The sequence below is a fragment of the Myotis myotis genome, unplaced genomic scaffold, assembly GCF_014108235.1.
Source record: "Myotis myotis isolate mMyoMyo1 unplaced genomic scaffold, mMyoMyo1.p scaffold_m19_p_3, whole genome shotgun sequence".
In the NCBI taxonomy this organism is placed as follows: Eukaryota; Metazoa; Chordata; class Mammalia; order Chiroptera; family Vespertilionidae; genus Myotis; species Myotis myotis.
Genome location: NW_023416335.1, coordinates 208,680,063 through 208,694,239, shown reverse-complemented (window position 1 = coordinate 208,694,239; position 14,177 = coordinate 208,680,063). Strand labels below are relative to the sequence as shown.

The 14,177-nt window shown below is 38.8% G+C and overlaps 1 protein-coding gene across 4 annotated transcripts in view; it reads right to left on the bottom strand.

Moving 5' to 3' along the window:
- TNRC6B (trinucleotide repeat containing adaptor 6B) overlaps positions 1-14,177 on the bottom strand; it is a 172,723-nt gene that overhangs the window by 26,839 nt on the left and 131,707 nt on the right. For 3 of the 4 annotated variants that reach the window (XM_036296694.1, XM_036296695.1, XM_036296696.1), the window contains 4 exons: positions 13,243-13,317; positions 12,384-12,429; positions 10,644-10,792; positions 4,786-4,911 (listed from right to left, as the gene is read on the bottom strand). In XM_036296694.1, coding sequence (XP_036152587.1) covers positions 4,786-4,911; positions 10,644-10,792; positions 12,384-12,429; positions 13,243-13,317 — 396 coding nt within the window. Of the gene's footprint in view, positions 1-4,785; positions 4,912-9,415; positions 9,587-10,643; positions 10,793-12,383; positions 12,430-13,242; positions 13,318-14,177 lie in introns of all 4 variants that reach the window. The other variant, XM_036296692.1, reaches the window with a different exon arrangement.

The following is a 14,177-nucleotide window of genomic DNA, read 5'->3' as shown; positions in this document are numbered from 1 at the left end:
AAGAAATGGCGGTGGCTTGGCCATGGGTCATATTAGAGGAAGTGGTAAGAAATGGTCAGATTCTGGATATAGTTGTGAAGGAATGATTTGCTGACAGACTGGATATGGACTGTGAGAAGATGCACAATTAGGTCTCAGGTCTGTGACCTGCACACCTGCAGAATGAGAGTACCATTTACTTGGAGGAAGAGTATGTTTTTGAGGGAGTGTAGGATGAAGGCAGCTCTGTTTTGGACATATTAATCTGAGATGCCAAAGGCATCCTAGTAGAGATCCCCAGAAGTCTGTGGAGTTAAGAAGAGCGATCTAGGCTGAGGACACAATTTTGGAATTCTAAATATTTCAAGCCATTCCACTGGGTGAGATCACCTAGAAGTCACTGTAGATGGGGAAAGGAGGTTTGAAGTTTGAGAAAGGGGCACTCTGATATTTAAAGGTTAAAGAGTTAGAAGAAACTTATAAAGGAGATGGAGAAGAGGTAGCTGGAGAACCAATATAGAAGGAGTCTGAAAGCCAAAGAATTAAGTATTTCAAAAAAGGAAGGAGTGCTCTGAGTTCCAGCGCTGGGGCAGCAACTTGGAAGGCACCAGGAATATACGGGGAGGAAATGAAGTGTCTGGCATTGGGAGAGGGCTGGTGAGGCAGCTTTCTCCCAGACATAAATGCTGGCAGAGGCCACTGTTCTCTTTCCAAGCCCTTCCCCCAAAGAGCCAGTAGGTAGGTGCCATATCTGAGCCTCCTTCAACCTGGCTATCACTGTTTGCTCTGCCCTGGTGATTCTCTGAGATGCCACCCCACCAATTTGTTGGGCCCATCCAAGCTATTTCCAGTGGCTTTTGCATTTGAATGGCCTGTCTTGGCTCATGCTTCAGACTTTCCTAAAATCTCTCAAACAAGCAGCATCTCATTTTAGCATGCCCCATACCTCTAAGTGGCCCCAAGCCTGGCACTAGGGCAGCAAGCCTTCGTTTGCAGCTTGGTCTTTACTGGGTACCTTCAAGTCAAGCACAGGTGGCAGCCATCTGCAGATCACTTTGTAGCTCATGCCAGGTAGCCCTGGCAGAATATAGGTGGTGGATAACCTTGGCTTATACCTTCTGGGAGGCCCCAGATCCAGAGTATCTGGGGAAAAGCTTCAGAACATGATGAAGCACCCAAACACCTCCACAGCGACACTCAAGGGGTGAACTCAGCAGGCACCAGGGCCCTGCTGAAGTAAGTCCTGCTCTGTGGGGTGGGCTCTTGCACAGATGATCCCATTGATGTGCCAACAGCAATCAAGGCTCAACTACAATAGGAGGGTGTACAAAGCCCACACGGTGGGGGGTCGGGGGAAGAACTTGGGAGTGCTCAGCTCAGATGACAGGGAGGTTGAGCTACTGCACCCTACAGGACACCTACTACATTAGGCCACTTTAGCAAGCCCAGGAAGTGTAGCAACTCTACTGAATACATAGAAACAAACACAGGGAAGCTGCCAGAATGAGGAGACAAAGAAACATGTCCCAAAAGAAAGAACAGAACAAAACTCCAGAAAAAGAACTAAATAAAAATGGAGACAAGCAATGTATTAGATGCAGAGTTCAAAACACTGGTTATAAGGATGCTCAATAAACTTAGTAAATGAACTTAGAGAGAACAAGATGAACCCAAAGAGGCCCACACCAAGACACATAATAATTAAAATACATAGGTTAAAGACAAAGAGAGAATCTTAAAAGCAGCGACAGAAAAGCAGTTAGTTACCTACAAGGGAGCTCCCATTAGACTGTCAGTTGATTTTTCAATAGAAACTTTGCAGGACAGAAGGGATTGGCAACTCCCCCCACCCCCAAAAACAAAACAAAACAGCTAAAGAAGTTCATTACCACCAAACCAATAGTACATGAAATGTTAAAGGGTCTTCTGTAAGAAGAAGAAAAAAGATAAAGGTATAAACAATACAATGGCAATAAGTACATATCTATCAACAATCGAATCTAAAAACCAAACGAACAAGCAGAGCAGAAACAGACTTATAGATACAGAAAACGATTTGGGGGAGGAAAGGGAATTGGGTGTTAAGGGTGAAAGAAATAAGCGATACAAATTGGAAGTAACAGAACAGTCATGGGAATATAAAGTACAGCATAGGGAATATCTATCTATAATAATAAAAGCATAATATGCTAATTAACCTGACGACCTTCTGGACAAAGCTGTGGCGGCAGCAAAGGCAGAGGCAGCTGCCACAGAGAGTGGGGACCAAAGCAGCCATCATGGTGGCGGGGCCAACCCCCTTGCACGAATTTTGTACATCGGGTCTCTAGTAGTCAGTAATATTCTAATAACTATGTATGGTGTCAGATGGGTACAAGATCTATTGGGATGATCACAGTAAGTTATATAATGTCTAATCACTGGGGTGTACACCTAAAACTAATATAATATTGTATGTCAACTGTAATTGAAAAATAAAAAATGTTTTAAAATATAAATAAAAATGGCTTCCTAAGCCCTTTTTTTGCTAGAATACATACTTGGTTGAGTCCCTAGTACAAAGTGCTATGCCCTTCTTAATATGACTGAATATTCCACAGAGAAAAGTATCTCTGGCTATTGCTACCTACTTATTTCATGCCTGATGTCAGGTGAGGTACATCAAGACATTGTATTAAATTTAGAGCACAGAATATTATTTCTGTTAAAGAGTAAGCAAAGACGGTAATGAGAAATAAAGGCAATTTTTATTGTGACTGGACAGAGAGTAAATGTTTACTTGCCATTTATTACTTTGGAAAATAAGAGATAAATAAGAAATTATAATAAAAATAAACAATTTAACAGTTTTTTTTTAAAAAAAGAGGGAGTGACCGACAGTGTCAAATGCTGCTGATACACTGAGTAAGAAGAAGCGAGAGAATAGACCATTGTATTCCACAACACAAAGATCCTTGGTGACCTTCACAAGAAGGTCTGAATTCCCACTGCCATTGAACTCCTGGACTAGCATCTTGACTGATCTCCTTTGCTCTAATAATTCTGCTATTCAAGCATGTCCTCTATGTTACTGTCAATGTTATCTTTCTAAAACATAAATTCTCCTACACTGTCACTCAGCTAAAAAAATCTTGCCCTATAGTATATGATCTATAGCAGTAGCAGCCTTAGGGTACACATCAAAATCACCTGGAGGTAAATAGGCTCCAACAGCCAAGATTCTGTCTCAGTATCCTGGGGGAGACCTAGGAACTCAAATATTTTTTAAGTAATAGCCCAAATAATGGTTATAAACCATGCAGACCAAAGGACAAAGTCCAAATTCTTACTTAGCAAAGCAAAGTTTTTCCAAATTTGGTCCCAAACTTCCTGACTAGCTTCTTCCTATTCTACTCTAGACAGCAACTATATGCTTCTACAAGCTCAAACTAATCACTCAAATTAAATGCATTTCCCTGAACGTGCCATTTTCTTCCAGATATTACTGTCTTTTACACAAGCTGCTTCTGCTGCCTAGAAGGCTCCACTAATCTGGCTGTGCCCAGCAAACTGTGACTCATGCTTCAAGAACCAGCTTAAATGTCACTGCTAGTGTGAGGCCTTGTCCAGCTCCCCAAACTCTGTTAAGCATTTCTATACAACATTTATCACACTTTCTGCCTACTCTTCAACTCCAGGAGGCAGAGATGTGCACTGTCAACACACTACCTAGCACACTGCAGATATTCAATAACCATGAATGACTGCTGATCCGACACTAAGGCATGCTAATAGAAAGTGCTCCAAGGATTAAGACACTGCCACTGCAAGTACTGGGGAAGTCAGGAACAGATCTGTCTGGAGGACACACCACTATATGCGACATGAAGTATGACTGGAACTTAGAGAGCACAAAGGGAATGAGAGACACTCATTTCTTCTTCTACTAAGACAGATATGGACTTAATGTCAAAAACAGGGTTTGAAATCTATAGATATGGTTTCAAATAAACATCTTAAGCTTTTGTCTTAAAAGACGTTTCAAAAAACTAAACAAAATCCGATCTTTTACAACCAGTTTGCTGGATCTAGTAATTGCCTCACCCCCTTTTGCAGGATGGGACTCAAAGCTCTTGTTCTAACTTAGTTCATTAAAGTAACATTCTAGGGAGACTAAGGTCACACACTGAACCCTTACACAAGCTTATCAGCTTTTACTTACTCCTGACAGGTATGAGGGACAGTATGTGGTAGATTGGCACAAATCTCTCACCTGTACCCCCTCAAAACTTATTTCATATCTCCTATTAAGAAATGGATCTAAAAAGTTCCCACGGTTCCCAGAGACTGTCTTACAGAGCTGCTCCATGAACAAGTCTCTGCGACTTCTTTAGTTCTAAAACTACTCCCAGAGTACCTAGTCTGTATCTTAGCAAATAGCTCCTCAAAACTTCTTAGAAAAATCAGAATCTGGCAATTTTCTGGTTCATCTGTGGGTAAATCTTTGAGGGCAACTAATTTCTGAATACTGACACAACAGAATTTATAAAGCAGTTTTAATCAAATACAATTTAAAAACCAATACAGTATTAGAAAAATATATGATGTAAAAGGAATATAACCATAATGCTTTTCATGCAAAAACATCTACTTTGTATGCACAATACAATAAAAAAGTAAGATTTGATATTTTGTTTTAAAAATCTTGATCTTTGGCATTTGGATTTTTCAAATTTAAGACTACTATTATTCCCTTTATGCCCACAAAACCAGTCAACCACCTGAATGGGATTTACTTTTGAATTGTGGAAACACACAATTGCTTACCTGGGGGGAAATAAACTGGGGAGGCACTTGCGCCCGGAGACTAGGAGAAGAATTTAGTGGCTGCACTGGTGTGTGCATACCTCTCGATTGTGCTGTGCTATTTCCAAACAAACCATGATTGCCACCCTGCAAACATAATGCAACAGTAAGGCTTTTTGTTAACATAAGAAAATGCAAATAAGAAACAGTCCAGATTTTCCATCCCTCAGAAGAATTGCATCTTATTTTCCATTGACTCACAGAATTTTATACCTGAAAAGTCCTGATCTTGGAATGCTCAGGAATATTATTCTAATTCAATCATGGCCATATTATTACCACCCCTGTAATCTGATTAACTCTATAAACCAAAAGGGTTAAATTTAGTCAAATGTTAGAAAAGGCACTCATTTTATGTATGTATGTATGTATGTATGTATGTATGTATGTATGTATTGAAAGGCACAGGCCATGTAAGATTTATTTCAACTTTCCTTAAGATTGGGTTTACCATATTTATTCTCAAGCCTTATTAACTGAGATCCATTTTGAAAGGCAACTGAGTAAAAATGCAGGCTTATGAATAATATTACTGTGAAACAACACATGATATTAGTTCTCTGGTTAGTTCAATCATAAAGTCAGGGCCAACCAGTTATGAGCCCAGCTCCATGAGAACCCTACTCCAGATCTGAATACCCTTCCCTGTCTTGGGTCTGCTTGGTCCCTTCTTTGCTAGATGAGGAGATCTGAATCAATCAGCGAGATGAAAAGAATGGGGAAAAGAGAAAAATCTTTACAGGGACACCAAAACGAACATTACTCACCTGTAACTTCCCATTCAAATGTACGACAATTAGTCTAGTTAATAAACAAACTTAACTGCCTGGTTTCTGGAGGACCAACTCACTGGAGCAGTTTTAGACTATTCCAAAAAGCTACAGAAAGGGGGGCTGTATGGCCCTTTCGTCTTGAGAAAAGTCCTTCAGCAAAGACATCACACACCATACCTGATACTGTGTTCCCTCTGACTGAGGCAGTTTTCTGCACCACCTTCACTTGGCCTCTTCAAGGCCTAGCTCAGGAGTTGTCCTCACTAAGAAAGTTTTTCCTCAAAACCTTCCTCATTCACATTCAAATGAACTAAGCCCACTTCTGTGTTCTCAAAACACTTTAAAACTCTCTGATAATGTCCATCATCAAATTACATTTTAGTTATTTTCCATTTGGTCTTCCCACCACATGTCCTTCTTTGTATTCCCAAAGCTCAATAAAGCCCTGGTCTGTAGGATGAGCACATCATTTGCAAACATCCATGACCCACCAATTTCGTCTACTTGAAGACGGCCCACTGAGCACTGTCAGTGAAGACAGCTATACCATTGCTTATATCAAGCATGTGTACAATGAACCAAAGGAACCACCATCATCTTATCCCTGGAATCAGGGGGATAAGGTATTTTACAAAATTTCGTAATGGCATTAAGTTCTAGAATACTAAAGACATTTTAATGGCTTAATGATTTAAAAAAGATTAAGGGAATGCTGCAGGGAAATTAATAAACTTGAAAGCACTGAAAATAAAAATGATTATGAACATAAAGTAGAAATGGCAATAAAAAAATCTGTCTACCTAAAAAGAAAATCAAAGATTCACCATAAAATTTAAATCTCCCAAAGAATTGTTTAAACAAGAAAATACTAATTCTAAAAACTTGAATAGTATCTCTTTTTCTCCTGTCTTACTAATCAAAGTGTCACCCTAAGGTGAAATGACTCAGCTCTAACTTTTGTGTGGCCATGATAGTAGTCAACAGCTTAGCTAATAATCATTCCTAAAAAACAGGAAGCATTTATTTTGCTAAGAATATTCTGCAAGGTCAGGATGGCTGAGTGATCTAAGGTGCCGAGTGGTCTAGCAGCGGTCGCCAACTGACGGTCCGCGGACCACTGGTGGTCTGTGAGGTCCGAAAGGTTGGCGACCGCTGGTCTAAGGAATATTTTGCTAAGACTGTTCTCACTGACACTTTACTATCAAACTAATAATCTTGTATTACATGTTAATTATTCATATGGACTGGTCCTTGAATGGTGGGGTCTGGTAGCTAAAGTCCTTGCCATATTCCATGTTTAAACAAGTCCAAAGCTGCTTTGTGAGGATCATTTTTAATTTTAATCTCTTTTGGTAAGAAGTATTAAAAGGAACTTGCTGGTTTGGCTCAGTGGATAGAGTGTCGACCTGCGGACTGAATGGTTCCAGGTTCGATTCCAGTCAACAGCATATGCACAGGTTGCAGGCTCGATCCCCAGTAGGGGGTGTGCAGGAGGCAGCCGATCAATGATTCTTTCTTATCATTGATGTTTCTATCTCTCCCTCTCTGAAATCAATAAAAATACATTAAAAATAAAGGAACTTGCTATTTTTTAAAAAATATATTTTATTGATTTTTTTATAGAGGGGAAGGGAGACAGAGAGTTAGAAACATCGATGAGAGAGAAACATCGATCAGTTGCCTCCTGCACATCTCCCACTGGGGATGTGCCCGCAACCAAGGTACATGCCCTTGACCGGAATCAAACCTGGGACCTTTCAGTCCACAGGCTGACGCTCTATCCACTGAGCCAAACCGGTTTCTGCGGAACTTGCTATTTTTAGCTTTTGTAAAATCAAGCCCTCCTTTCCTAGGCCTAGTAGACAGATTCTACCCCACTTCCACCAAAGATTTTAGGTTTTCATTATCAAGTGTCTCTAAAGCCATGCCAAGCAGTTTGATATATCTGATGTGGTCACTATTATAGAGAAGTCAACAGTATTCTATAAAAAAATATACCTTCTCTATTTTTTTCTTCTGTATTTTTTATATGAAATGTTGGCTTTACAAGCTAGTCATTTTCTTGGCTCAGAAGTAGCTATTGTGCACAGCAATGTACTTAGTGGCAATCATACAGGTCAAGTCTTTTAGAAATTAGGAAAATGGTCACCAAAATGTACACATTAATGATAATTTATCTGGCTCTCTAAAACTTTACTGTGATATGTAAGGCTTTTATGATGACCTAAGTCCTCATAAGTATTGGTGAAATTTGCCACAACTACAGTGTTTAACATACAAAGGTACATACATTAAAAAGAGTTACCAAGCTCATTGAAATCTTATGTGATTTGAAAAATAACACACAAAAAAACCCCTTACATTTTAAGTCTGTATTTAAAAAACACCATGAAAAAACCATGACCACATTTGGATAGCGTGCGTGTATCGACCTGGCTCACGATGGACTTTGCAGCATTCCACAGATCAACAGGACAACGAGGAATGACCTTTTCACAGAGTCCAGGGCACAGCTGGGTTGGCTGGCCTGTTACACTAATGTTTATGTATAACAGCATTTGATTATCATGTAACCCTGGAAGCATGTTCATAATTATAATTAACAAAGAGTGTTTTGACTACTTTATATTTTCTATACCTCGACTGGAGACAAAAGGGCCCCCCCCAAAACACTGATATAATTGTTCTTCTATGTTAATATTAGTAATACATATCCTTATCCTCTGTGGAAACATTAAGAGAAACAGTGAAATATAAAGGAAAAAAATTACCTGTAACTCCCAATCTAGAGATAACCAATCTGAACACATGGATATAGTATAATCCATTAAAAATGTGCTATAACCAATATGAACACATGGATATACTATCCATTTTTTAAAATATGCTAAGGCAATAACTAAAGAGCATATGAAAGAACTATATGCTTTGTGAGGATTATGGTATAAGAGATGTTTTATAGCATTCTTTATATGTGAAAAGTCATGTGGAAATAAAATGAATGCAACTAAAAATTCAATGTCCTTTCCTGACATCCTGAGGTGAAAATCACAGAACTATGACTAGGAAAATATCATCGTAGAGTCACTGTCATAAAGGAATTGTCTCCAAATTCCTGGTTTTCTCAACAAAAACTGCAACAGAGATCCTGCGGGTGACAGACAAAGGCCTGCTGCGTCCCCTCAGTCCTGCGAAAGCAAGTGGGCATCACCATGCCAGCCTTGCCCGTCTTGTTTCTATGGCATGCCCTTCCCCAGAGACTCACAGATCAGACCCTAGGAAAGGGGCTGCTCCAGGCTGAAGAAAACACTGCCAAGCCTGAGCAGCATCATCTTATCAAAGCTTAGTTATCTAATAAAGTTAACTTTCTCTGGGTAATTATTATATTTCACACTTTAAAGATACTAGATTTTAAGATGCGAAAGCCCTCAATTAGCAGTTTTATTAAATTGAAAATACCTTCAAAGTATTAGTACTTGACATTTAATCTAATGTTGAAAATGGCAAATATGTTGCTAAATTAGATGATGTAAGTTACCTATGTAGCCTCTTTAACATTTTCCTTAGGCAGTTATTAGTTGACTAGAGAGCAAGGGATGAGAAGACAAAAGAAACAGATTTAAAATAAAATCCATGTTGAGAAACATGAAGAGAGATGGGTTCTATGGGCTGAAAGATCTAAAGCCTATACTTAATATCATTCTGTGCATTCAGTAATCAACAAATTTCCCAAGACAGACAAATGATGCAATAAACTTCAGACCAGGGCCAAGGCGAGGCCACAGTCAAGCAGTGATAAATTTGAGAGGCCTCCTTACTTGTCTAGCAGCGAAGTTTTGGGGGTTGAGCCCTGTGCCGATTGCTCCAAGGCTGACGTTGGGTAGTGTGGAACCAGAGGGAGACAGCTTGTAGCTGGGAGAAGGGGAGAAGGGAGAGCAGGGAGCCTCATCCCCAAGGCACCCATCTTGATTGGAGAAAGGCAAAGTCAGCTGAAAAGTAGTAGTTAGCCAATCACCAGGGTTGGTTAGTGAAGCAACAGAATGCAAGAAGGGAAAAGAGAAAAAACACTAGGAATAAACAATGTTAGAGTGTATTAGCAATAAACAAGGACAGAATTTGGATCTGATAATAATCATCACACTTTGCCCAGCAGACACCATCTGTCATCTTCTTGGATATAAATTTTTCTTATCCTCTAAGTTAGTAACACATTCTGTCCATTGCACTAAGACAGAAGTTGCCAGACACTTTATTTTTATGCATCTAATATTGATTAGTCTTTGCAGCGGCAGAAATAGAAGCCAGAGTAAACCTTCTTGTGAATATTGTGGTGTCTGGGCCAGGATCAATGGTGTCAAAAATGTGCCAGATCTAAAAATGTTGGTTTTAACTGCTTTCTGAAGACCATGAACACTGCAAGCCGGTATTCTGAATTCAGGAATAAGCTCCTCCATTAGAAATGTTAAAAATCAAAGCAAATAGGTATTCATGATTTGTTTAAATCAGGTAGTTAAGAATTTGAAATTACACCACTGTAACTAAATAGATCACTAAAGAAATGAAAAAAGATCAGCAAAGAACACTTAGAAATAGCAAAGGAGAAAGTTTTGGGTTATCGTGACAGCTAGAAGGCAAGGCTTTCGGAGACACAGAGTATTTGCATAAGATATTGAAATTTAATTTTCAACTGCACAAAAAGTAGCAGAAAAAATAATTCAGAAACGTCTCTAAAATTTCTTCTACATGTTTTCATTTCCCCCATTATGTATAATTAGACAATTTCTCTTCTCCAAACTTCATAAACTTTTTAAAATTTAGACCTTCTTCACAATGCTCATATCAATACCTAAAGACTGATGGTTCTAGCTCCTGCATAATCACCAGTTAACATCAACTGTTTTCATGTCACCATTTAAATCAGATGATGTTTATGTTTTATTCATTAATTTAGTTCAGTAATTCTATGCTTCCTCCTGGAATTATCAAAGGACAAATAGAAACCAAAGTGGTTCTCATAAATTATCTTAAATAAAGGATTCAACTCACCTTCTCAAAATAAGGCCCACTATCTGTGGTTCCCATGTCTTTGGAATTAGGTGGACGGAACCCAGATCGATCCTTCCTCATGATATCATTAAAATCCCCGAGATTCATTGCTCGCTTGTCCACATCAAATTTTTTATCTGTAAGGCTCCCTGAAAGGTACCACAGAAAGAGTAAAAAATTCAAGAATCAATGCCTCCCTCATGACCAAGAGTGACCTGCACCATTCTCCTCCCTGGGGTACTGGGTATAAGACCAAAAGAGCTCTCAATGGTTCCGGCTGCTGGTGATCCTCCCTGGAACACATGGGTCCTTTTTGTTTAATTAAAAGAACAACACCACCACAAACAAACAAACCCAAAATGTATCAGTTGTAGTTTGTTTTCTATGGAAGACTGAAAGACAACCTTAGAGCTAAGTCAGATTTTTCTTGGTGAAAATCTGACTTAAAAAAATTTATTCTGGCTATTGATATGTTTGATGAGTATCTTGCACATACATTCAAATGTCCTCAGTGACAGAATTTGTTTCTTGCTGCTATTATAGCATCTGTTAGAGACAAATGATTGGAGTTGTAAAACACAGTTATCTATAACAATAAAAGCGTAATAAGCTAATTAGACCGGACATCCTTTGGACAAAACTGGTGACTAGAGGGAATCCCAGGTCCTGGGTCCTGGGTGTCTGCTGGTGGCCGGAGAGAAGTCTGGGTCCCGGGTGCCTGTTGGTGGCCACAGGGAAGCCCGGGTCCCAGGTGCCAGAGGGAAGCTGGTGCCGGCAGCTGGGAAAGGAAGGCCTACTCTTGCACGAATTTTGTGCATTGGGCCTCTAGTTAGGAATAAAAAGATCAAAGAGGCATAACTGTTGCTTCTGAAATTTAGAACTTGAACACAGGAGATGGTGTGCCACATACTTGTGCCGTGTAACTTCCCAGGTGCAATGATTATTTCCACTTTTCTTTCACAGCTTTATAAATTTGCTATTATACACTGACATGATCAGTGCCCCAGAAGCTTATTCCTAGTTATTCTCATATTTAAAATATCACAGATCAAAGACTATGTCCCTATTATCCAGGTCTGTTTTGCTTTCTTCTTGGCTTGATTCTTTTTAAGTTTCTCAGGGTGAGCAGCAGCATCTTTCTGAAGATCCCACAGACAAAGGGCTGACCCTGCATCGGCTCCACTTGTAAGGGGAGAGTCAGTCAACGATGAAACATCCCAGGGCAGACAGGACTGGCAACCTGAGAGCTGAGTCTGGCAGGGCCACAGACATATTTTGTTTGGCCACACACAGCATTTTTAAAAACTGGAATTAGCTTCCAATATTTAAAAATCAGGATATCAATATACATCTGAATTTCTTCTGGCCTCTCTTCAAAAACCAGAAGATCTGGCAAAAGTATTATTGTCCGAGTCTGAGCTCCTCCATGGCAACAACTGCTAAGAGCCGAGCAAGGCTGATTCCTTTAGGTGGTACATCCACTCTCCACAGCTAACCAGTAGCCTCCAAGTCCTAATTTCTTATACTTGGCACACACCACTCATTTACATTACTTTCTTGGCTCTTGCAGTCATTTGAATTTTTAAGCCCTACCTAGTGTCTGGCACAGTACCTTCCACAGAGTAAGTGTTCAATACGTGTCTACTGAACTGCATCCATCCCAACTCAAACTGAGCAGGGGATCCCAACAGGATGTCGTTAAGAAAAATATTCCATTCATATTAGTGGAGTGATACACACCTACAGACAAATCCATTTTGCTGCTTGGATTATCTTCAGTTTGATTCTGAAAAGTACAGAACAAGAGGGAAAAATTAAAGGTTTGAATTAAATGTTTGAATCAGAGAAGAAATGGTATTATTCATGTAAGAGTCCCATTTTACTACTGGCACTACACAAGGACAATAACACTTAGAATAAAGACAAAAATACTTTTGATTGCTGCTGGTGCCTATATTCCTAAATTCAATTTTCACATAGAATTAGCTTCAGTTAATCTATGGACAGAGCAATAGCTAAACAGCTGCTTGTAGAAATAAACCCCTGTCCTCAAGTTCAAGTCAGCTCAGGATCAAATTTCATAAGTGGCAGCCAAATGATGACAACTTCTTCTCGTGACTTGTCAAGTCATCAAATCTGGAAATGTGCAGCCAAGTCAAAGTCATTTATTTGTCTTTTGGCAACCAGGGCCAGGGTGTCCCCATAATGTTCCCAAGAGATAAAAGAAATTAGAAATTCTACAAGAATTCCCTACATAATTAATCACAAATAATCTCTCTAGTTATTTTGCTATTGTTGTCTTTTAAAACTGATACAGTAGTTGGGAAAACTATATCAATTTTAAGTGCCAGTCTCTTTTTTCCCTACCTGCAAAAAGAAAAAAAATTACAAGGACTACAACTTAAAAACATACACATTAACCTTTAAATATTGGAGCATTTCATTAAGAATAAGAGAACAGAAAACAAATCTACTCCAAACCAGGAACACTGACCAGTTTCAAAATCTGTAATTTTGTACTATATGTGGCAATGGTCTTAAAATTTGTACTAAAATTAAAAGTTGGGATACATTACACATAGGAAAAAATAAAACTTACCAGCAATCCCATATTTGAAAACTGTTTGGCAATAGGATTCATCCATGAATCATTGTTTCCTCCTTTCAGTGCGCACTACAGAAATGAAATATGTAACCTCAAAATCAAATAATTTATTTTTTCAACTTCATATCTGAATTACATAAGTACAGACTGAAAGTACAGAACCACGAGTTTACCTTTTTGAACCCTAATTATTCCTCTTTAATTATGTTTGTTTTCATATTTCATATATTAGTCTAAAAGAGTAATAAGGCTTAGATATATCTGTTTTCATTGTTATTTTATTTCTGTCACACTGAATTAAAAGTAACTGGAAAAATATACAGTCAATATCAGATTTTATAAATTATAAATTATAATGTTTGCATGCGTGTACCTTCCCTTTTAGTATCTCCTTGTAATCCAAGCCAGTTGGTATCAGAAAAAAAATGTTTGATGCTAGTGCATGAAGCCATATTAAACTGGTCATTATTCTCTATGTGGATACAATGAAAAATTTATCCATGTAGTACGTTCATCTGTTTGCTCATGGTATAAAAGACATGGGTCCCCAATGGGAAAGAAGTCTAGCAGAAGACACCATCACCGCCTTATTGCAAAATAAGGCAGACATGAGTTTTTGTTTGTTTCTTAATGGGTCAAATTAGTTTCTCCCCTGAACAAGACATTAATCACCAACTCCACTTTTACTTCTATGGAGAAAGCAGGTGGAACTATGATACGGACTTGCTGGGGGTAGGGGTGATGTGATGGGGGTTTGTGCACTTGTACATTCTACAATTAAAAAATTGTGTTCTGATATTTGTCTTATCAATTTATTATTCTTGAAAGTAATAAGGTACTTAAGTTTAGGTACATGTTTAAAGGTAAAAAAAAACCAAAACACCCCTCAATGGCGGGAGGGGAGAATCGGTCCTTACTGTTTAATGGGT